This window comes from Paramormyrops kingsleyae, chromosome 7 (genome assembly GCF_048594095.1).
Source record: "Paramormyrops kingsleyae isolate MSU_618 chromosome 7, PKINGS_0.4, whole genome shotgun sequence".
NCBI classification, from domain to species: domain Eukaryota; kingdom Metazoa; phylum Chordata; class Actinopteri; order Osteoglossiformes; family Mormyridae; genus Paramormyrops; species Paramormyrops kingsleyae.
This window is the reverse complement of record NC_132803.1, coordinates 6,113,329-6,138,480: the sequence shown is the minus strand read 5'-3', so window position 1 is coordinate 6,138,480 and position 25,152 is coordinate 6,113,329. Positions and strand designations below refer to the sequence as shown.

The 25,152-nt window shown below is 40.9% G+C and overlaps 1 protein-coding gene across 1 annotated transcript in view; it reads right to left on the bottom strand.

Annotated features, from left to right (window-relative positions):
* The window catches only part of LOC111857778 (protein unc-13 homolog B), a 124,937-nt gene that overhangs the window by 16,822 nt on the left and 82,963 nt on the right, over positions 1–25,152 (bottom strand). The window contains exons 11-30 of the mRNA XM_023838928.2: positions 25,003–25,049; positions 24,669–24,747; positions 22,820–22,894; positions 22,059–22,278; positions 19,503–19,730; positions 18,672–18,813; positions 17,444–17,613; positions 14,417–14,532; positions 12,958–13,121; positions 11,220–11,370; positions 10,038–10,106; positions 9,654–9,743; positions 9,142–9,279; positions 8,649–8,776; positions 8,435–8,520; positions 7,262–7,388; positions 6,864–6,960; positions 6,332–6,475; positions 4,239–4,316; positions 4,054–4,131 (exon numbers count right to left, since the gene is read on the bottom strand). Of these exons, the coding sequence (XP_023694696.2) occupies positions 4,054–4,131; positions 4,239–4,316; positions 6,332–6,475; positions 6,864–6,960; positions 7,262–7,388; positions 8,435–8,520; positions 8,649–8,776; positions 9,142–9,279; positions 9,654–9,743; positions 10,038–10,106; positions 11,220–11,370; positions 12,958–13,121; positions 14,417–14,532; positions 17,444–17,613; positions 18,672–18,813; positions 19,503–19,730; positions 22,059–22,278; positions 22,820–22,894; positions 24,669–24,747; positions 25,003–25,049 (2,427 nt within the window). The remainder of the gene's footprint in view (positions 1–4,053; positions 4,132–4,238; positions 4,317–6,331; positions 6,476–6,863; positions 6,961–7,261; positions 7,389–8,434; positions 8,521–8,648; positions 8,777–9,141; positions 9,280–9,653; positions 9,744–10,037; positions 10,107–11,219; positions 11,371–12,957; positions 13,122–14,416; positions 14,533–17,443; positions 17,614–18,671; positions 18,814–19,502; positions 19,731–22,058; positions 22,279–22,819; positions 22,895–24,668; positions 24,748–25,002; positions 25,050–25,152) is intronic.

The window sequence follows — 25,152 nt, the reverse complement described above, 5'->3', positions numbered from 1 at the left end:
TACAGTTTTATGGGCATCCTCTCAATGGGCTCCCACTGATTTTGCATAAAAGCTAAACATTGTAGCTCTAATTAAGCAAGAGGAAAAAGGTCTGGCACCAAACTGGGGTCCAGGTTACTGGATCCAAACGAGACAGATCACACGCACATACACATGTGATCAAGAATGAAGGGGCAGGTGCAGAAAAAAAAAATCAATACTAATAAACTTGGTTATCTGACTCCCCCAAAGATGGTTGAGTCTCTGAAAATTGATGCAAATCCATTATCTTTCATCGATTCTTGTCACAAGCCCAAACACACACCTGTCTCTGTTTATACGGGCAGACAGAAACACACAGATCTGCCAAAATCAGGTTCAGGTGCTCCTCAATTTTGATAGATAAAAAAGTGAAAGAAAACCAATAGGTCTCCACAAGCACTACAACCTAGCTGACATTTTTCTGGATCCCACAAAGGGAAACACAATTTAATAAAAAATCTGTGAATGCTGTCAAAAAACTAAAAATGTCAAAAGTCTTGTATTTTGTTTGGTTACTTATGGTTAAGGTTAGGGCTGGGTTTGGGTTAAGGTTGTCATAGTTGGGATTAGTGTTTTGCCCATAGGAATGAATGGCCAGTCCCCACAAAGTTATGAATACAAACCTGTGTGTATTTCTGTGTGTCTCTTTCTTTCCTTCGATTTGGGAGTAATTACCTTAATTAGTTCGTTAAGATTAGGACTGGTTGTAGAATTAATGTTTAGATATTACGTATGCAATGCAAATGGGAACTGTAAAGACACATTTTTGTGCCACACTTTTTAAAGGGACCATTCAATGTTTATAGTTCTGTGGCAGCATAACAGTCATACAGTTTTATGAATTACATGGACTACCACCATTGGATGTGTATGAGGCTAATGAGAAGCACAAAACCTGTGATATCAGCCAGGCAGCTCTTTAAAGACAAGCTAATATCCCGGTGAAACGTCAGTGTGACTGATGAAGACACTTTAAAGGCAGGGAAGCAGGAATAATCACGGTATAATTTCCTTGCCATTAACGTTACTTTCCTTGCTGATGTCCAGCCAGAACAGAGAATTAGAGAAACACAGCATTTCAGAAATAGTCTAGTAAAGAAACGTAATGCATACACAAGACACACCTCACTACACTACTTCTAAACTACAGAGTAAAGATATGAAATTTACTTATACATGCATATGTATATTGAGTCACATCAGTGACATCTAGGGCTTTTTTATGTTAACACCCACCTTCTCTTCTGTTATTTGGTTTTCAAGCTATGGATGAGAACATAAGAACATGACAAAGTTACTGTTACAGCCTGTTAATAAACGCCATAACTATACAGAACTTGTAGGGTCACGTGTCCATCTGGTACAACCTGCACATTCACTGCTATCCCGTTCTGAGCTACCTTTAGTCACTACACAGGCCCACAGTCCTGTAAAGACTGAAGAAGCTTCAGAAGGTAAAGCTAAATGTATTTCTGTGATAGGCTTGTGTATGTCTTCTTTCATCACTTCTCCAACGGCATCAGGAGGGAGCAAACATATTTTACCTTCTTACCAAACTAAGGTTATTTATACGCCCACTCTTTCTATACTCTGTTATGGTCTTAAATCATAAAGGCACTTCCTCTGACAAAGACCTTCTCTCTTGGGAGTAGTTATTGAATACCGCAGCGATGCATCCGAAAGTATTTTCCCAGGTTACACATAAGATTCTCAAAGCAGCTATAACTTATGTGCTGTGGGTGTCAAGGTCAGTTGCAAAACAGTTATCAGCATGAAGGAGCTACAGGGAACAATTCTAAAGGGTAACATGAGCAGAACACCACAAACGCTGCCGGGGCTTGGATTCATCCGTCTGGTCACTTCCTTTGATACTTTGACAGGAGACACATAAATAACTTTGGTGTCGTTGGGAGTATTATATACTTTCCCCCACAGTTATTCCAATTAGCAACTGCTGTAGTCAGTTACAGTAGAAGGATGTTGAGAAAGATTTGACATTCACATTGAAATTAGCATAGCAGAGGTTTTCGTTGGAACCTGGTGTTGACACAACTCAGTGTTGTTTTTCCGAAAAATACTAGCACTGTTCTTGCCTTATTATATCCACTTCCCAGGGCTGGATGTCAGCTTTAAATTTCTCTTGCCACTGGCAGCCATAAACACATAATTCTCCATCCTCTACTAAGTAACTGTAGCATCTTTTGTGTGACTGTCGGCCCCTACTTCTGAATTCCAAAATATTCCGCACAAACTAATGCTGTCATTTTTTCCCCAACTTTGATTCCCACCCTGTGGTGTTTCTCATCCTCAGCAATCGCCTAAAACCCATAATCAAGAAAAAGACAATACGCCTCATTAACACTGCACGACAAAATTGCATTTGACGGCATTTTCCCCACAGCATCCTTAAATCTTTAGCTGACAGAATTATACCCTAAAACCATTAAACTGAAGATGAAAAAATCCACATAACTGGATGTTTCTTTGGATTGACTCTTTTGCTTTATAACCACTTAAAACCACTAAAATAATTGTGCAAGTAGAGAGTAAGATTAAAAAAATACAGCTAAAGCGATGTCGATGATGATGATGATGAGCTGTCATCATTCACCATCCAAGGTTCAGAGACCCACCTCTTCTTCCTCCTCTGACTCCACAAGCTCATCCATCTCAAACGTAGCAAAGAATGAAAGAAGGCAATTTATTCTGTCTCTCACTTTGGATTTATCCCAGGGTCTAGAGATTCTTAGCTTCCACAGGCTTCTGCAGCTCAGAAGTGCTTAAGTAACTCATCTTTAGAGTCTGGTGTCCATTTTCAGAATAATAGTGTTTTAGCCAGAGCTGGAAAGACCTGATATGAAGCAGATTTGGGGATAAGTACAACAGCCCCACCACTGAGGGCTGGTGAAGAAGTCAGGGACATACACTACTGGGTAGGAGCCCTAACAATCTATGAACTAAGATAATTTTCAATCCCATTAAATACTTCATACATCCAAGCCAGACCCACTGCTACCTTGAGAAAAGCTCTAGTCCTAGTGACTCTACAATCTAAAGGGCATTATGAAGCTCTGTAAATGTATGAAGATGTTCACTAAAAGGAAGAGGCTGAGGGTTTGTCATCAGGGAACAAGTTTTATCGTAGGCGCTACACATACCATTGCCTGCTGTACAGCAATCTGAAGGAAACAAACAACTTACAATACGTGTGTGAAACAGGAGACATTTCAAAGCTAATGCTTCACTGTTACTTTTCTGAGCACATTCCTAATTTAAATACATCAGCAAAATAGCACAGAGACGTGTTATAAAGTATAAAATACGATTTGTAAGCATCAAACTGAAGCCTTCAACAAAAGCAGGGGAATATCTTAGATTTTATACTGCACACAAACCCTAATCAAAACGACCAGTGCTAGTCCTAGTGTAACAAAAATCAAAAGCATATTGAATTTTTCAACAGGAATTCATAATTCATAATTGGCAGAGTGCAGGATTTATGCAGGAGCAGGGCATTCCCAACAATCTTATGATGACAGAGGGCATTATCAATATTAAGATCTGAAGATGACAGAAGCCATGTTTGTTAAGGGAAGCTGCCAGTTGTCACAACACATAGTAAATTGTACGTGAATCATCCATTTACAAACAGATCCCAGAGCAACAGAAACCAAAATGGATATCAAATGAATACAGATAAATACACAGAAAACTATTGGCAACCAAGATAATAGCAGAATCTGCACATTGTGGCAGGACAATCACATGTACTGTATGCATATGAATGTTTACATGATATATGGATTATACACTACATTATTCGTTTTAATGGAGGTATCCCTGTTGTATTTTGAAACATTATATTTCTGCAGGCAGAATATCCTTGAATTCATTTCTTCTGGCAAAAGATTATTCTCTAGATAAATAACAGTACACAAATGGAGAGATGCCTATTCGTACTCACACACCCAATACAAAGAGAAACACGGTCAGGCCCTTGCACCCCCCCCCCCCCCCCCAGCCTCCCCTAACCTGTTTGGCACCCATGGACTCGAACATCTTCTCCAGCTGGACACGAAGCTGCTGCACATTGTTCATCAGCACACATGGCTGCAGAAGTGAAAAAAGGGAGTAGGAGTATCTTTCAAACGCTATGCTATATTATGCACCATACTCCTGAAATGAGAGTCGGCATTGGGATCCATCCCAGGACTTACGATTTTCTCTTTGTCGCAGTAGGAGGGAAAGCTCTTGGTCAGAATGGCACAATACTGCAACAGGACTTTGGCAATGGTCTGTCAAGTGAAGGAAAAGGCCAGACTTAGTAGAATTTCTGAACCATAAGAGAGAAATTAAAAAATGTAAGCAGTGTCAAATCAAGCAGCAGTAGGCAAATGGGTTTCTTAGGTCAGTTGTTCTATTTTTAATTGAATTTTTCCTTTCAATAACTGTGTTTGCTAAGCAACTACATTTAAAAATGTGAAATGCTAGTCTTCTTTTGGACAAATGAGAGACACAAAGTATAAAGGGTATGAACGGGAGCTATGAGTTTCTTCCCAGTTTCCATCTGTCTGACAATCAAAAACAATACTGGGGAGGAAAAAAAAGCTCAAACGCGACCAAGCAGCTGTAACCAAGGGCTGCTGAGAGATTCAGCGTCTAATACCGTATTGTTGTAAACATGCTATAAAAACTGGTTTGAAAATATATGAACACTGTTGCTTGCAGCCAAACCCTGTCAGGCAAATAAACAATCTAACATAACAGTGTCGAGCCAGTAGGGGAAGGATCCAAACCAGCAATCCATGTCACTCCACACTAACAAGGCAGTATTTTATAGTGACACATCAAGCAGGCTGTGAAACACGAGGGAGTGGATGAATTGTTACAAAAGATGACAAAGCCTAGCATTTCCACAACACTTATTGCCTGCACCCTCCCATTCTAAACTGGCAGAAATAAGTCTGTTGGCATCCCTGCCCTCATGAATATTTCATGAAGGGACCAGTACACTGAAGCCTGAGCCCAATACCCTGAGAACAATCTTAATAATGGCACACGTGCCTCTGGCTTTTAGGGACATTTGAAAAATGGTTTTCAATTAGCCAATTTTAATGAGAACATATTGAATTCCTATCATAATGAGAAAGTCCTTACTCGTTGAATCTGCCATTGCTGAGTTTCACTGGAATTTTATTTCTGCAGCTAATAACTCACATTAAAGTCTACATTACGAAAAATAGCCAAAGGATTTTTCACACAAAGATACTCAGACTGATCAGGCTTACAGTTGCGCACAATCAAAAGTGATGTAAGGTGGAAAAGGCTCATGTTCATAGTGTAAACATATTTCATAAATGAAACGGCGTGTATGTTTGAACCTGGGTGAAAACAGCCACATGCCATCCCTGCCCCCAGCTTCACAAAAGAAAACGTGAACACTGTGTTGCACGCATGGTTGCACGACACTTCAAGGTTGAAGGTGCCAAAGTGAGATACAAATCTAAAAGTTAATGTACATCAAATGCAAAATGTACCTTTGTTTTAGCAATAGTTAGCTAGCCAAAGGCACACAGTAATCTTGCTAACGAACATTAACACTAAATACAGGGCTTGAAATTCACTTCTCACAATGGGGGAGAATTCCCCTCTTATGTGTAGCGCATGGGGAGGATTTGAGCGGATTCAACAGCGTTAGGCTACGTCTGCACTAATGTGTTAAAAAAAATTTATGAGGAAAAAGATTTGCATCCACATAACCGTTATCACTAGTGTTGGGGGAAAAAAAAAAAAGTTTTGCATCCAACTTCAGCACTTAAAAGGCAGATGACATAGCTTATGACGCATTCTAGCCTGCACTGGGCACACGCACTTACCAACTTTACATTGTGTCATTTACTCATTTTTTTGTCCAACCAAATTTTTTTATAATTCTATAAGTGGTGAAGTATATATTTTGAAATATTTGTTTTGATTTTGATTTGTAATAAAGTTCCCACAGATGTAGGCGTAACAAAAATGTTACGTTTATCCACACTGATGTGACGACCGAAAGATTAGTTACTTTAGCTACTTTAGATCACTGAAAATTTTCTCCACTTCTGAGAAAAAAAAAAACGCAGTAGTGAGGACGGAAGGCTAAATCGGAAGAAAATGTTTGCATTTCTAAACGAAAATGTATTAGTGTGGATGTAGCCTTAGTCATGGAATTTTTGGTGGAATAGCTTTGTTGGCTACTGACACCTGGGTGCAATTAGCATCTGTCAAAATGTAAAGTAGCTCATTTGAGTAACAATAATGAAGCAGTTACCTTAGCAAAGCGTCGGCTGTAGTGAGCCAAGACTTTGGGGTCAGGACAATCAAGCTTTTTGATGATCTCAAAGCTCTGGTTGAGCTGGGTGAAGATGTCCACAACCGAACAAGAGAACAGGGCATGTTCTGAGGTTTGCTGGAACTGGGGAGTAGAAATAAGATTTATCAGCTCTTCAGTCTTAGACATACAAAGTGAGTACTGCTTGACAGCTGCACGTACGAGTATTGTGCTAAATTAACAACCCGTACTAAATTAACGAAAGACTGATTATTCACTGGCCACACTGATATGGACACATTAATATTCCCCAGATTGGGGCAACCTACTACAGTCACAGAAATGTAGTTCTCACACGCACACACACACACACACACAATGTCCTTCAAGATGCAGGTGACTTTACGTATATCTACAGAACTGTATGTTAGTCCTGTGGATTTTGTATTTGTAAGTGTGTTTTTGCTGTAGAATACTGAATTGTAAGAAGTAGCAGTCTTTGCTGAGCCTTTATATAAATGACTATACATACTCCATCTTTCTTGTCTCTCTCTAATGCTCCATGCATGAACTCCATGGAAACGTCCTCGTTCTCGTCTAGCCACTGCAGAACAAACTGCAGGAACCACCTATAAATATAGATATATAGAGACAGCAATAAATACCTACGGTACTTAGGGGAAGTATGAGCACAGTATAGATGCAGGTGGGAGCGAAAAGCTATTTTTTGGGGTTACTTTCATAAAATTTTTATTTTAATTTCATATTTATGGCCAGAGTATTAGAAATTAGGGAAACATTAAAAAGACAGCAGTAAATATTAAAATTGGCTGCTTAGTATTTTTCTCCACATTTATTCTATGAAATGATGCAGCACAATGCATACAAGACGTTGGCACCCTGAGTAAGAGGCTAGCCATAGCCACTCACGCGGGATAATCTGGAATGACTCCTTTGAAGGCAGGCAGGTCTTTCACATACTCATTATACAGCCATTTCACCTTGAAGTGCAGGTTCATGTAATCTGCACACTTACAGAGCCTGTGCTTCTCGTGCTCTAGAGAGAGAAAGGACACGAAATTAGCATGCAGAATGACAATGAAAGGCCAGCTCCTGTTCAGATACACAGATTAGCCAACAATTATCACCTTCAGCAAATGTATGGGCGCGCGAGTTCACAGCTGTGACTCTGCAGATTGCATGTTAACGCTACAGTATCCGATCATTCAATATCCACAATGCAATATTTTGCTGCACACAGACATATTGCCACAATTCATCCCCAAAATATCCCAAATGCCTCCTGTTTAATCTGCCGAAATTTTTCGTTGAATTATTGCTTTTAAAAAAGGAACAAATAAGGAGTATCCAAAGGCAGCAGAATGCGAAGATACTTTATTGGCCATTGGACCGGTATGAGTACAGGTACACAGTAATGTGGTAATTTCTGCTTATATTCTATCTTGCTCTCATATAAAGCTGAGAGCCTGGGGCCTGAGTGCAGGGTCAGCCACTTATCCGGTGCCCCTGTGCAGGTTTCGGGGTTCGAGGCGTTGCTGAAGGGCCTAAGATGATAAACATCCAACCAAACAAGCCTAACCCCACTTATACATCTAACCATGAGCAGCTCCAACATTCACAAAAGCAATAATGGCACTTTTCCACTGGTATACAGGAAGCGACCCGTACCCAAGCCGCACCGCGAAGAGAGGCTAGTGACAGCATGGTGTCAGCTCGCATATCCACCAAACTCCATAATCATACACTTTAGTCCAAGTGCAGATCATCTCCAGACATGTCAACGTCAGACATAACAAGCATCCAGAGGGCTGCTCCTATCCACTGTTGTATCTGATACTCATCTTATATTTGTATCGGGTTCACTACTAAAGCTACATGTCTGCAGGAACAGGAAAATTGACACCACTAGGCCACCCAGCCAAGGGTCCAGATTCAAAGCCCCAGGCATCATAATGTGAAGGAGGAAGCACAGGTTCAATCTCGAAGGAAGCAGCCTCACCATCTCACAGGCCAATACAAATACATTTAGTAGTTGTGAAATCACACAAACCTTAACTCTGAGAAATAGGCAACAAGCCTTACCCTCCATTGCATACTTCATGTCCTGGGAAAAGAGTGTCCACATGACCTCTGCAGAAACCTTCCCCACATTTAGCTCCTGAGGGAACCTACAACACCGAAGACAAAGGAGGAAACACTCCAATTTGGGTAATGAATTACCATATAGGGCAACACATTAGGATCAATGAAGTCAAATGTTGCTGCAGTTGAGCTAATGAAATGTATTTATACTGACTGGTTGAGAACTGGGGTGTAGGAACTCCTGTCCTCCTCAATGATTGATACAATCAGGGTGATGAGTTTGGGCCAGAAGTCCAGGTTTTTGATACTGGGGCCCTGTTCTTCCAAAGGCAACTCTTTGTCCTGAATCAATATTGTGATATTAATCAACCAAACACAATGTAAATTCAACATTAGTCAATGAAAACACCTGTGTGGTTTTGCAGAAACTGTAACTGCGAGTATGCCGTCACAGATTGAAAGATGACTGATCCAGGGTGTCTGGACATTAAAAGAGTTGGAGACCTTTCAGCCTCCTGCAGGATCTTGTTGCAATTAACAGAAACTGAAAGAACTGGACTGCAGAACTAAAAACACAAACAAAATGAGAAATAAAAGAAGTTACATTAAGAAGTCTTCAGCAATCCTGCAAAGGGGAGCCATCTTTTTCAGAATAAGTGCAGTGTGTACAGTACTTTGCACAAACCTCCCAGTAGTTAAGCACTCACATGTCCTGCTGGCTGATACTGACGAAAGTAGAGTTCCTGGCAGTTGTTGAAGATGTACTCATAAGTAGAATTTAGACAGGCCTTGACACAGTCATGCACCACCTGACTGGCCCTGGGGGGGCTCTGTAATTCCTGGACCTATCCACAGGGCAGAGATGATCAGCAAATCAGACCAATATAGGTAGACAAAATATCTACTATCACATGCAAGTTGATTTTTGCTATGCAATGTTCCCAGTCATATTGTGCAAGCCTACAGTGAAGAAACACAACACATAATATGCGTAGTGATTACAATCCACACACACTCACGCACATATTCATAGCCTAGCCATAAATTCATGCATAGAACAGGGCAATGCCTAATTTACAACACTGCCCCATCTTAAAGATTCAGTCACGGCTCAAAGAGACCAAAAACTCTCTGATATCCACGTCACAGCACAACCAAGTGCTTTAAAAGGAGCTCAAACACAGGAGTTGACGATGTACGCCTTCATAAATTTATCTACCTTCATCCTGAAGAAGGTGATGCTGGTCAGGAGGTCCACAGTAGACTTCAGGTCCTGTAAACGTTCCTTGCTGCTGGCTGGAAAGTTGTTCTTTTGGAAAGAAATATGAGATGAATCAGTGGTCAGTCCAAAAGCCACCCAATTAAAAGGGTGATGGATTTTGATATATTGGAAGGTTCTCTTTCCTAAGCCAGGACAGCGAAACACTACATGATGATAACTCAATTTACACAATGTACAAAACATTCAGAATCTCTTTCTGAGTACCTTATTAACAACAAATAACATACCAATAAAATATTATACTTAAGCCCTTTTCTGCTATATTGCACTGCATCACCTTCACATGCTAATAATCTGGTGAGCCTTCCCACTCTGACTTACGCGATACATGGAGAGGTCGATGCGTAAGGAGTTGTGCAGCTGGTCTAGAAGCTTAACGAAGCGCTCTTTCTGTGGGAATGAGGGAAAACATTCATACATTAATTTTTGAGTAGACATAGAAGTTTCTCAGTGATGGTAATGCATACTGCTGCCTCACTCATCTACAGTTACTCCAGAATCTCCCCACAGTTCAAAGACATGCAGTTAGTTTGTGTCTGTGTATTTTCCACATGTCATGGACGGTCATCCCATCCAGGACATACCCCATGCAACCTGGGATATACTCCAGGTCTGCCTACAACCTCGAGCACAATAGGCAGCCAGAAAATGGATGAATGTAATGCAATTTCACTTAATGATAGACTTAAAAAAATATTACCACAAATTAGCAAAAGCAAGGCGTTTTTATAGCAGTCTATAGGAAATGGAAGGAAACCCAGGAATTTTAATAGAAGCTGATGGGCCTTGGGTTTGGGACCCATTCAGTGTGGTAATGCTTCACAGCTGTCCAGCTCGCTTTACATGTCATTCTCTATGTACAGTACACTTCTTCAATAATGACAAAATGTTGAGAAAATCATGATGATAGCTAATAATACTGGAGGAAAAAAATAAAATGCTGCACAATTTCACAGCACCAATAAGTGGGCAGAACTGTATTAAACACTAAAATGATAAAGGGGAAAAAGAGGGACAATAAAAAGACAAACAAACGATGTTCTGCGGCCAGTGACTCCCAAAGGAACACAGTTAATCTTCAGGAAACCAGTTAAAATGTAGTGCAGACCAGTAGGTGGAGCTCCAGCCATCATTCCAGTGAACACTGCTTTTTCTCATTAATGATGTCTAGCATAATCAAAACTTTGCAGGCAAGATGCACATTGTCCTCATTGACACATCAGAGCAAAAAAGCCCTCAGTCCTGGCGTCTGTATATCTACAGTATTGCTGCATCTTTAATTTGATGGGAAAACAATCTTCAACTTACCACACAGTGCATACCTGGTATGTTCATATTTTGTACTTTTAACCCTGGACAGTCAGGGCTCTATCTGTAAAAGCTAGGTACATCATATAACAATATATATATATTTAATTCAATAATAAAATATGCTTTTTGGATAGGATGAATATTGGGATGAATTTAAATAATTAACAGAGCTATGCTGTGAAAGCACAGTACCCCGAAGTTTGAAGCGGCGAAGCGGTCACTGGCAGACACGTTGGTGGACGCCGTGGTGTGGGCGTAGAAGGCGTTGATGTTGGCCAGAAGTGTGCTCATCACTGCAGGGACCCCCGGACACATGTACTTGGAGGACAGGCAGGCAAAATGCCTGCGGGGGGCAAGACAGAAGTAGTGGGTTCATGCAGTACAAGTCTAAAGTATGGTCACGCCAAGCTGCCCACTAAGGAGAGCGATGGTGTCGGATCACATGACCTGCCCACCTGACCTAAACACAGCAGGAACAGCTTTGGAGAAGTTTGACTACAGAGTGAAGGAAAAGTGGCCAAGGAGAGCTCAGCATAAATGTGGGAGCTCCTTCAGGGCTGCTGGAAAAGCCTCCCAGGAGGCCGCCTCATGAACGAGGCGTAGGGGAGAGCGCAGGGTCAGCCAGTCCCTTGGGGATAAGGGCCTTATAGTGGCACCACTCTGCCAACCATGAGATATGAACCGGCAACCTTCTGAATCCCAACCTACAGAGCTGCCCCCCCACATCTCCTACAAATTACATTTTAACACTTTTTTGGTCAGTGCATAATTCCTTATATATGTTTTATTAATTTGATGTCTTTGTAATTATTTGTAGAAAATAGTACAAATAGAAATTTCTATGGGTAGGTGTGTCCAAACTTTTGACTGATACTGTGCTCAACAATACAAGTCTCCAGGTAAGAGCAGATGAGCAGGCTCCACATTATATATGTAAAGTAGGTCAGGTGGTTAAAGCTGAGACACTCAGGATGCCCAGCGTCTACTGTTAGAAGATTGGCTACCACATTAGTCAACTTTAGACCAAAGATGAAATATTAACAGTATTAAAGCTTTTTAAGGCACTTCAGATGGATGCATCAAGGCAGAGTATATTACACTATACAAAATCTGCAAAACAAACTCACTGATACTGCTGAATCCCTAAAATATATATTACACCTCTTTACTCCTTTGTCATGTTTAAAGGAAAGTTGTAACTAAATGTTAAATGTTGTGTATACAGATCTCAAAAATTAGACATAAAGGACGTCCGATTTTCAAAAATGCTGCCAACAAGAAATTTATATCGCCGATTCCGAGGCTGGGTGCCAGTGCCAGTGCCAGTGCCAGTGCCAGTGCCAGTGCCAGTGCCAGTGCCAGTGCCAATGCCAGTGCCAATGCCAGTGCCAGTGCCAGTGCCAGTGCCAGTGCCAGCGCCAGCTTTTCGTTTTCAAATAGTTTATAACTGAATATTGTAAAGCGATGAGAACTGCGCATCCCCAAATCGCAGTCCTCATCCGGAGGGCAGGACAGCAGTGAAGTGGGTAACTCTACAGGACTTAAAAAAGTCCTGCTCTCCATGAAATGTCAGCTCTGAACACAATTACCATGACCGGTTCCTGTCAAAAGAGATCTGGCAGACCGTAAGCAACAACTCATTTAATGTCCACAATAACAAGGCATCCGAAAAGCAACGGGCCAGCAAGATATTTTCTTATTGACTTAGACAATCCAAAACTAAAGCTAAAATATACATTTCCAGGGTCATTGAAACGAAACTGAACGTGGAATTCAAATGGAAACATCAAAGCCAAATAGAATTATAAGTAGAAAAACTAAAAATAACCTTTAGGCAGGAGGATTCGTATCTTAAGAAAAAAAAATGAGAGAATATAAACAAAAAGTATGCTTTAGCAGACACAGTAGGGAAAAAACAAGAAAGACTCACGTCATAGCCTGGTAGATGGACTCAACCCCATAACGCATCGCAAACTCATCCACAATCTCCTGAGCCACTTCATCAAAATACACCTTCCATCCATCATCTCCCCTAGAATCTGGGATCTTGACAACACCTTGGCCCAGAACGTCCGTGGAATGATGAAACAGGTTCTGGTGAGGAAGGCAGGGAGGCAGAATGAGTTTGAACGGTTTCAGACATGGTGCCGTACATAACTGGTTGATTTATACTTCTGGGTCGATCGACGGCGATTAGTACAATGTAGCCGAAGTCTACGCCATAGCCTGACGTATACAGTATCTCCCCAGAAATGTAAATACAAATCACAGCAACACAGACCACAAGAACTGTGATTGGTCCACTAGGTAGCATTTGGTTTTTTTAATGGGGACGAGGAAGGCATACATCACAGGTGTACCTATATTGCTGACTGAAACTGAAGTGCTATTTGTATCTAGCATTAAATAAGCCACAATAGACATCATTGCCCTGCGATGGGCTGGCCCCCTGTCCAGGGTTGTTCCCTGCCTCGTGCCCATTGCTTCCCGGATAGGCTCCGGACCCCCCGCGACCCAGTAGGATAAGCGGGTTGGATAATGGATGGATGGATAGACATCGTAGTAACAGGTATACAAAACATTCAGGATGACAGCAACAATTTCTCTTACATCCATTAAGCTTATTTGTATTATGTTTATTTGTATTTGTAAGGCTAAAAAAGTAAAAAGTATTATAGACACTAGCTGTAGAACAGGGGTCTCCAACTCCAGTCCTGGAGAGCTACTAACCAGTAGGTTTTCTATCATACCCAGCTTCTGATGAGCCACACCTGTTCTCAGGTAAATACCAGGAACATGTGTGGCTCATCAGAAGCCAGGCAGGACAGAAAACTTACTGGATAGTACCTGTAGCTCTCCAGGACCGGCGTTGGAGACCCCTGCTGAAGAAGATGCATAAAAAGTGACTTTGTAGCGGCTCAAATTTTTTCCAAATTTGTCTCCGCGAAGTTTGGAGCGGCACAAATGTAACCAACAATCGATAAATGGATACTTTGTTAAATGTTTTGTTTACAAAGTATAATTGAGGTTTAAGAGGCAGGACTAGGCAGATAAACAGCAAGGTAGATACAGCCAAATAGTGTAGTACCTAAATCACAGATGTCATGGCCCATGGTTTTATGTGGCCCATTACGTGGTTTTAATTCACTATTAAATCTGGCCCGCAGGTCCATCTTTCGTTTCCCACTTTGTAATTTTCACTTAAGTGATCTGCATAGACCAGCTTTTCATGCAGATTAGCAGAATGTAGGTGATATATCGTTCTTCTCTCTCGTTTCTCTTTTGGCTCGTGTGGTTCCCTTGGGAGAAGCCCCCCTAGCCCTCAGCTAAATAATAAAGTAAGTGCCAAACGCACTGGCAGAGATCTGCAGAATGCCCGGTGGCATTACCTCATGCAGACAGGTGTACTGGACGTGGTAGGGTGCCACCTTCTCCTCCCCTTTGATCTCCACACTGATCTGGAGCCGAATAGCCCCGGACACCGCAGACTTGTCTGTCCGTTTCTCTGTGGAAAGATCCAGACATGCATGCATATACACTCTTTACGTGGCCATTAAAACTTGAACAACACTGGAACCATCACTGATCATCATCACCATCAACTCCCATGCCAATAAAGCATAAGTGTCTGAGTCACTGCCCGGAAATATGCCACCCACTCCCCTGATGCCTACATTATTATACTTATCTGAACACATGTCAGGAGTCCAAAATTTCTAATCAGAATGTGTCATAATTAAGCGGAAGGGGCACTGCACTTTAATTGGTCCAGGGTCGACACTTCTACCCTCCGAAAGAAGTGCTGATTGGGAGAGAGGACTGCTGCTAATTTCCCCAATTCAATGGCATTGTAGAGATTTTTTGGCCTGTTCTCTCAGGAAAGGCACAATGCATTGTTTTTGTCTGTTGCTTTTACATTCATACAGTGCTAAAGTGCTCTACTGGCTAAAAACACTAGAGGAGCCGCTCTGTCGGCAATAAGAGCAGGAGAGAGCACTGTAATGAATGAGTCATGACCGACACTTCCGGACACGCCAGACATTACCAGGAGGTATTCAAATGATCACTGAAAGTGCATTTCCAAGTGAAATTTAGTCCGACTTTGAATTCAAGCTACCAAAAATGTCATCTCTGAAAAAAAGTGTAAAACACGTACAGTAGCTTTACTAGATGAACACAAATCAAAAAGTCAGTTTCCACTGTGTACAATTTAATTTAGCTGTAGAAATATTACACACAGTTATATTCATACTTTCTGAAAGCATGACAAGTCCAAATTTTCCAATTAATATCTGATTAAAAAAACATCCCAACCAAACCTTCAGGCAATAAAATATCTACAGTTTAATTCAACACATATTATTATTATTATTATATATAAACTTTTAGATTTCTATCTGCTATAAAACAAGATCTGGCAAACTGCCTCCTTGTTACAAAGTATTTTTGTTTCTGAGTTTGTGGATGGTCAATTTGTGGTAGCAAACCCAAAAGCAACAATAATTTTAAAAGAGGAAACCTTTGATATTCAAAACCAGCACTTAATACTTGATATCAGAAGCATTTATGGGAAAGTAAGGTAGGTGAGATAAAAGGAGGAAAAACAGAAGACAGAGAGGACAGGTTTAACTGTTCCTGTCAGCGTGCTCATTTTTATGCATATTTAATATTATGTTTACTGTGTTTTTTGGGAGCAGATGTTTAAATGTACAGTAAAGATGCAGAGACCAGCAGGTGAGGATTTCAGTGATAGCACAGAAGGAGATGCCATTATTTAGACAGTATTAATGAAGACAGGGGAGACAGCAGAAACTTATGAGGGCCTGATGTCTGAGGGGACATTCATGCAGCTGAAGGAAACGGTAAACAGAGCAGGTTAGAGGCCGACCTCTGGCACTTAAAAGAGGCATATTAGCACCTGGATAAGTCCCATTAGCGGCATGCTAAGTAAGGAAACACAAGTACTGCTAGGTTAGGCTGCAGCTAATGTTTCCTGTTTAAATTGGTGACGATATCTGCTGCACAGGTATAATTAACACAAACTGATAATTAAAGTAAAAATACATTTAAGTTATTTAAATTCCTGTTGAGCCTTTTTAAGACTCAAGTCAGCACAGTCAGGTTGCTTCAGCCTTTCAGTACACTAAAATTAAAAAAATGAAAGGATTTTGTCCCCATAAAAGAATATCCCAAACAGCCGTCAATATCAAACAAAAATAATATTTAATTTTAACTGTCATTCATCACTGTACATTAATTACAAAGACACCATCACCAGAGATGAACCAATCAAAAGTAGTTTCTAATAATTAAATCCCTTGCTATCGGTATTTATTGGACATTTAGCATTTTTATGATTTAAAACACGTGTTCATAATAGTCACAATATAATTTGTGAATAATGTATATTTGTTTTCATGTATTTGCTGTTGATCAGATGAGGGGTCTGACTGTTTAAATGAAAATAGAAGGGGATGTTTGTAAGATTTTATTGAGCTGTTTACTCTCTTCAAATAACACTTAAAGTGACTCCACACTGACTATTCTACCTGTTGTTCTTTTCATTGCTAGTAGCGTATTCTGTGATATGTCGTCCCATTTATAACACTGGTAACCCGGATTTAGTAATCTTGAAAAGTCTGTATCTGGATCAGGGTAATCCAATCAAAATTTTGCTTTGAAAAACCAGTGTAAAAGTAAGATGAATTACCTGATAGCAAAACATGGGATTTCCAAATCGGGATCATTTTGATCCAGATTAAACTTTTTGAACAACTGGGTCCTAGTGTACATGTTCATCTGGCCAATGAAGCAGAAATATGATCCATCAAATGTTTTTTGACTCATCACATGACCTCATAAGGTCAAATGTCATCTGCTTTCACCCTTACTTTTGCTGTCACTAAGTGAAGTCGCTTCATTTTTGGGGAAATCTATCTCAAAATATAAGCATTTCCAGTTCGGGATGCATAAAATGCCTCAACAGAGTTTGAAAAAGATCTGGCAAAATTTATCATCTTAATGGGGTCAAGTGTCAAAACTGTACTTTTTTTATTACTATGTGGTGTTGTGTCAATTTTCTCAAAATGTAATCAGTTCTAGTGCTCAACCATACAAAGTCTCTGAAAAGTTTGAAAAAGATCCATCAAATGGTTCTTGAGATATATTCTTAACAAGGCTGGGGTAAACTGCTGCTAAAGCCATGTGTTCCCCAGGGTTCGAGTACATAATTCATGACTTGAATTAGATTGTGATAATTACCAATATCGGCTGATATACCAAAAAAGCTGCCATGATAAAATACTATCACCCAGTCATAGTGTGAGTTGACCATGCTAATCACTGCACCAGCATCCCTTCCCCCCCCCCCCCCCCCCACTTTGGGACACTGCATCTCACCACAGCTTTCCACCTACCCAGGTTGTACCAGACATCCATCTCGCCGCTCAGAGTTCGGACCTCAATGATGCTCTGGCCCAAGAAGTCATCAGACTCTCGCTTCAGCCGCTGCTTGACACGCGACTTGATATCATCATCCTCGTCCCACACCCGCACCTTTATCCGGTCTGAGGAGTTGTGGCACTCACTGTGATAAAAAGGGAAAAGGAGGAATGCCAAGCTAATGAAATGAATCTCTTCTCACTCTAACATTCCCCTAAACAGCATTTCTCACTCAATAATGAGTAATATTATGCCACTTGTTCCTCTCTTATCTGACCATTACATTTACTGACTTTTCTGCATTATTACATTGAACAAACATGTACATGTGCATGCAATTACATACTCGTCCATAGTCTAAATAAACATTATACTGTACCTAACCTGGATTTTTAAGCTAAGAATTTTTCACATATGTACTTTAAATAACTAAAATAAACACATAAAATACAACAAAAGCAAAAAAACCTATATATCAATAAAGTCACTTTTTCTTAGGAGAATAACCTTTTCATCAAAGGATGCAGCTGAATTAACTCTAATCTTAAGCATGGCAAAGCAGCTGTGTAGAGGTCTACAGTACATATCCACCTTTTCAACACAAAGATGGCAGCACTGACATTTACAACACTGGGGGAACCAAAGCATTACCACCCTGAGGTGCCAGAATCCTGTCTTTCATAAGATATTCTGGGTTTACCGCTAGCCCAAAGTGGGGGAAGGTGTTTCTGTGTTTTACAGATACAAAAAACAAATTGCAAATCGCAACGTGAAAGATAACATGGGGATTTAGTGGACACTATTAGATACACCAGCTCATTAACACAAATGGCCTGCTCCTCTGATTAAAGAATCACAATTTACAATACGCAAACATTGCAGGCAGGGTTAAGAGTGTATGTTGCAGTTTTACTAAGAATCAAGATGAGCAAATGGCAGCAGGCTGATGACAGAGTGTAAATTGAAACAGCATCATGGTTTAATGTGGGGCAGCATGAAACTCAGCTGGGTTAAGGATCTATGCCTGTATGTGGAAGCTAATGGATTTTAATACAGTGGCCGTTGGAATAATCATATTAGTCTTGGGCCCTTTACCTCAACTGCTCCAGAGACACTAGATAGCAGCAGGCTGTATAAACCGATACAAACTCTAAACACAAGATATATCTAGGACAATATCAAGGGATTAAAATATTTACTTACAAATGAAACTTTTCCTCCCATACTGGGTTAAGGTTGCCATAGACGGTCTTTGTTCTTTTCTTCGTCTTGCCCACCTGGACCGTGACATAGGGGTCACTAGATCCTGTCTTATCCTTTGCCTGGAGCCCTTGGGCACAAAAGACTGCAAGAAGACAAAAGACAAACTAAACGAAAGTCTGGAGGCAGCAATCATTCCCAGTCGAAACATTCAAACGTAGGTGTTGTGAGAGAAAGGAGGTTCTACTAGTTACTTAATGGTCTATGTACCTATTTTAAATCAACAACCTTCATTATGCAAACCAAAATGTTTAATGTTTTGTTTGTTCAATTAAACTGCCAAAGATGAAGATCAGTGATATTTCAGGAGCCGCATTTCAGCGATTCGAGGATCCGTGTAAAGTGGCAGGGATGAGGATCAGCACCTCCAAGTCCAAGACTATAGTGCTCTCTTGGAAAAGAGTGAAATTCTCCTTCCAGTAAGGAGAGCCTGCCCTCGGTGAAGAAGTTTAATTACCTCGGGATTTTGCTCCTGAGTGAAGGAAGTGAAAAAATTGTGGTAGCATTTGATGTGTGACTGCAGTTTTACAGGTGCACGCTAATTCTAATTCTTTATTAGAGGAATGCTGAGGCTAATTGGCGTTGCTAAATTGCCCTTGGGTGTGCATGTGTGGGTGGCTGGTGTGTGAGTGTGCCCTGCGATGGGCTGGCCCCCCATCCAGGGTTGTTCCCTGCCTCGTGCCCGTTGCTTCCGGGATAGGCTCCGGACCCCCCGCGAGGTTGGACAATGTGGAGAAAAGAGAGGACCGGTTTTCACCTGACAGGGACCCTTACCTGTGATAGTAATCTTGGCAGACCACTTTGAAGTTCCATCCAGCACACTCTGCTTGATGGTCTTCATCTGCTGAGCATGGCTGACCTTGCTGATGGTAAACACATCCCGAATCATCTCAAAGATCTCAGGCTTGTTCCTCTCACGGATTTTCATGCGATCCTTCATTGCCATGATGATGTTCTGCGTACGGTCCTCTGCCCCATGTTTGCAACTCTTCTCCGCCGCTCCTGAGGGTATTAATGATTTATGTTGTGTAAATATATGGTCCCCACAATGTAATATAAACATAATCCACACACACATACTTTTTTGAACAATATGTCATTCAAACAACTCGGTGTAAATTTGCATGAATTGGCAAATAAGCAAATCAAGCTTTACACTTTTAAAAATAAACTTGATATTTGAATACGCACATGTCTCTTAATGCATATTATCCAAGGTTTTTTTCTCCACATTGTGGACATACTGTACAGTATGTGTCTATATCTAGTTTAAACTAGTACAATGCCTCATTATCCAGGACTACAAATCCCACTCATTGCTTTAAAGTGAATTTTAAAATGGTACATCAAGAACCACAAGCACAAGAAGAGGCACTATCATGTATTTCTCTGGCTGTCATTTATGTTCTGAATGGACTTTCCTTCAAGACGCAGACCACAAATTATCTTAGAGAAGCTGATTAATGTGTAAAAGCCAGATTGCTCTAAGCAGGACTTCATCAAATATATAAACCGATCACAGCGTTGGCCTACTGGACTCCTGCCATCGGGCAGAGCCTGCCAGCTAATGCAAGGAAATACCCCCTTATTTGAATCTAAATGGAAGATCTACTGTTTTTTGTGGATCTGGCCAAAGCTTATTTTTGTCTAACTTTACATACTGCCAGTGATGACTCTCCACAAGCTGCAGTGTGACCTTATGCAGGTCTGTCATACCTCCATAACAGTAAGGGGCACTCACTGATTACAGCACGTTGACACACCCACCACATGACAAACCACCTCAGGGATGAGAACCTGAGTGCAGCCATGCGGCAGGTGATACCTCAGCACCACGCTAGTCTGAATAGACCAGTGTGAGGTTTTTCCAGTGGCTGGAGTGCCAATCCTGCCACCAGCCCCCAGATTTCCCTGTAAGCTGGAGGACCTTGGATGTAGATTAACATCATACCCAGGATGAAGCAATTGCAGGTTAAGGGCCCTGCTCAAGGGCCCAATGGACTAGGATTGCTCCTAGCATTCATAGGATTCAAACCAGCAACCTTCCAATTGCGGGCACAGATCCCTAGCCTCTAAATAACAGTGCTAGCACATTATTTCACTTTCATGTTTTCTATGCCTGAGTGCCATTTGTGCCCAGGGCAAATATCAATGAAGCATTCTGTAATTACTGCAGCCTTGAATTTCACCAAGGATGCAGCAACAGCACTGGCTGGCCTACTGACCATCAGCAGAGTACGTTACACTCCTTACTAGGTATAACGGACCCTTCACATCTTTCGTGAAGCAAACACGCCAGGGTCAAATGCTGTTCAAAAGTAAACGGAAGCGAATAAATGAGCTCCGGGTGACGGCGTGATTCGGTGGGTAGCTGCTGCCTTCCTTCTTATCCGTGAGGTCCCCCCCCCCCCCCAACCATGACCAGGAGAAGCAGTCAAAATGAATGGAAATGTTCATCTCCTATTTACTAATCCATTGGTCTAAAGCAATCTATAATATTTCTATTGTGATTGAAGCACATTCATTGCATGCATCCCACATACTAAACTATGTACCTTGGGGCCATTTATACAATCTAGGACATATGTAATGATTAATGTAACAATTTAAAAATCATGCAAATTAATAACATTTTCAACTATTACTAATATATATAATAATTATTAATTCATCCAGCCATCTTTCAACATTGAATCCTGGTCAGAGACACAGGGGGTCTAGAGTTCATCCAAAAGAGCTTGCAATACAAGGGCATGGCCCTAGACAGAATGCCAGCCCATCGCAAACAACACAGAAAATTATATTCATTGCAAATACTTACAAATGATTTTAACAAAGAAAATCAATACTGAAATGTCTCTCCTCTATGATTAATGTCAGTGAGTGGCCAAAAGATAATACTGAGATGAATATGCTACAAACTGGATGTTCTTGTTTAGATAAAAAATTAAAAATATTAAAAAATGAACAAAGAACAACCATTTTACAAAAGTATACATGCAAAATGTCTTATAAGCAGTTTAAAAATCCTCAAGTTGGCAGTTATAGGAGCACCAAAGGACATAAAACCAAGACGTGGGCATTTATGCTAAGAAGAGCCACTTTTAATGTCTTTCTTGATTTGTTTCATATGTCCTTGTGCTGAACAGAGGTGCCATCTGTCTTAGCCATGACAGTGGACTGAAATATGAAAAAATCCCAAAGAAAGGCTACAGCCATAGGCCAAAGTGATCCCACATTAGCCTGCTGACAAAGCATACTGGGCAAGTCAGCAGGTCAGCGTCTCCCATTCAGCCCCGCCGCCTTTCTTAAAGGCCGATGCCAACTCACTCTGCAGACAGTCAGCGTTGAGCAGGTCCTGGCACTTCTCGTGGCACTTGACCCCACACTCCGTGCAGCGCATCCCCTGTCTGGCGATTCCCCACAGCAGCCCCTCACACTCGTAGCAGTAGGTGGGAGTGGTAGCTGTCCAGATCTCAAAGTTGTGAGGTGTGGTGCAGGATATGGGGTAAATGAGTGCCTGGAGGGTCTTCTTGTACACATGGTTCTTCTATAAAAGAACAAGCATTACGAAACAGTCATTCTATGATGGAATCAAATAGATTTTTAATCCGCATGCTATGAAGCACTGTCTCTCAACTGGTGGGTCGTGGGACTGTTTTCAGTGTGTCATGGGTTAAGTAGTTTTAAAAATAATGATAATAAATTACCATTAGCCAACCCCCCCCCCCTTTCCAAGCAGCAAACTTCACCTCTAACACCCCCCTCGTTCTCTCCAGCTGGTTACCAAACTTCAGCATTAGCACCCCCCTCCCCCGGTAGGCAAATTTTACTGCAGCAACTGCCAATCGACAACTTTTTAAAACGTTTTTTCAAACCTGGACCGCGACTCAAAGTGAAATAGCAACCTTGAGGCTAATCCAGGTGAGAATTACCACTGCTCTGGGTGTTGAGCTTTTTATCCAATATTACAAATCAATGAACACAATTAGGTGAGAAACGTATGTCACAAATGAGCTAGAGATTCAGTATATTCCACTTGACCAGAACTGGGAAAGGAGCTTGAGGAAGAACTGGAACCAGGTACTCACCAGTTCCTCATCCTTGACGGATGAGCGGGTCGCCATGGCGGAGGTGATCCCAGCCTTCCTGGATTGCACCAGGGACTACACACCACAAGCACTCGCGTTAGTTCCTCATCCTCTTTCCTCACCACCCACTACAATCATTCCTTTATACGTCTGCTAGTGAAGCAGAAACTAAAACTATATAGAGTGACAGAACTGCCCAGATCATTTGAACAAGTTCGGGTTAAACCTGCTACAATTTACATGGATGATGGTCCAGTATCTGTAAAGAGTAGAATTACCTTAGACTTATTTCCCAGTGTTCTTTACTAAAATCTGTTATTGCTAAATATTGGTGCTTTGACTGGTAGAATATCATGAAAAAAAACACTGAATCACTTTAGACTACCATGAACTGTATTCATTAAAATACAATGTATTTTAATTGCACAAATACAGTATGCAGATATGTAATTGAAACAAAATAAATTATACAAAACATAATAAAAACAGTAGAAATGAGATTAGTTAGACGAGGAGACACTAGATGCATGGTATTCAAACAGAAAAACAATACCAGCAACAATTAAATTATTATTATTATTATTATTATTATTTAGGGAAAAAAACTAATAACTGCATCATGCAACATGTTTCTGCAGTTATTGGATTATCTGTTAAGAAGTATAACAGAATTTTATTATAAAGAGACAACATTTTCAGCACTTTCCCTATCCTTATTTTAAATTAAATTAGACAACTAAGGAATTTGAAAGCACTAACAAGCTCTAAATCTAAGAGGGTAAAACAGATGCTAAGAGCAACAGGGCTATAATTAACACAGAAAGACAGCAGAAGACAAAGAAACCCCTCCTTGCAGCTGCTGAACAATGGCTGTTTGGAAATTTTAACATTGATCTCTATTCCTTTTACCATAATTGTACCATCATTTACCATATAATCTAGAGCACTACTTCCCAGTCCAGTCCTCGGGGACCTGCAGAAAGTCCACGGACTGTCTGGCAGAGACTTGGGAGACAGCAAAAACGTGGACCATCTGCGGATCCCAGAGACCCGGGCTGAGAAACACTGATCTAGAGCAAGAAAATTTAGTGGCTTAGATCTAATTAAGGAAATGATATGACCATTACATTGTAGCAACTGGTGCCATGTAATGTATAGTAACATGGGTAAATCAGTGGGAGTGGCCAAACCATCACCAACCAGTCAGGGTAAATATAGAGTGCATGATGACAGTTCATGGACAAATGACTTCATCATGATCAATACCTTGGCTTCTTAAGAGTGATGGTTTTTACAAGGCTTTGCATGCGCTACTGGGTTGTAATGGAATTCCAAACTGAAAAAGTGGTTTGCAAAACTAAATATGAACATTCATTTAAAGTAAAATGAGTTTTAAATGGTTGCTACTGCGGATGGGGCCATTTTGCACTTACCATAGCCTGATCATGGAGAGTGTTGGCATCCAGGAAAGTGGGCAAAGGATTATTTTTTTTAATTTATCAGCAAAAACAAACGATTTATGATTGATACTCCCCCACAGCTCATTGGAGCCATTTTCAAGTTATGATATGGTAAAGTACAGTATATTGCAATATATGGATATGAAAGTTTTCCTCCTCAAACACCAGTAACATTACCATGTTTTACACTATAGGATTATTAGCAGGTAAGTATATATTCTCATATCTCTACTGTGGTAAATTGTCTAGTGCCACTGGACTCCAAAAGTAACGACATGTTTAATCCACTACCTTAGTATTCAAAGTCATAATCATGCAATTCAGCAGACACTTGGTTCCTGCTTTGCCTGCCACTGTGATCAGAGGTTCTGGAGATAAAGGGCACTCACCAGGTCACTGACCAAAGGGACTGGCTTCTTTTTGCGGAGGTCTGGCATGCTGTCGATCCCAAAGAGGCCACAGCCAACCCTATGTGCACAAAACCATATTAAATCAGCATCCCACATGTCCCCATTCATCTCACACATGGGTCATCATCCCTTTCGACTTCTATGGGATGTTAATGTTCTTTCAATTTCATTTCTCTGGCACAATACAATCTAAATTATAGAACATTGGGGTACTTGATCATTTCATGGAATATATTAGAAATTGCTCCAAATAATTCAGTTTGACGAAGAAGCAGTGTATCATGATCCAGAAGGAACCTATTCTCAAACTCACCCCGCTTTGATCCACGGCAGCTTCCCGTTGTCGCCATCTTCTCTTTCCTGAGCAGGTAAATACAAACCAGATACCAGACACATCACTCTACAAACACATCTAACAAAAACATTAGACATCTTTGGGAATAGTGTGAGATGTCAGGTTGGC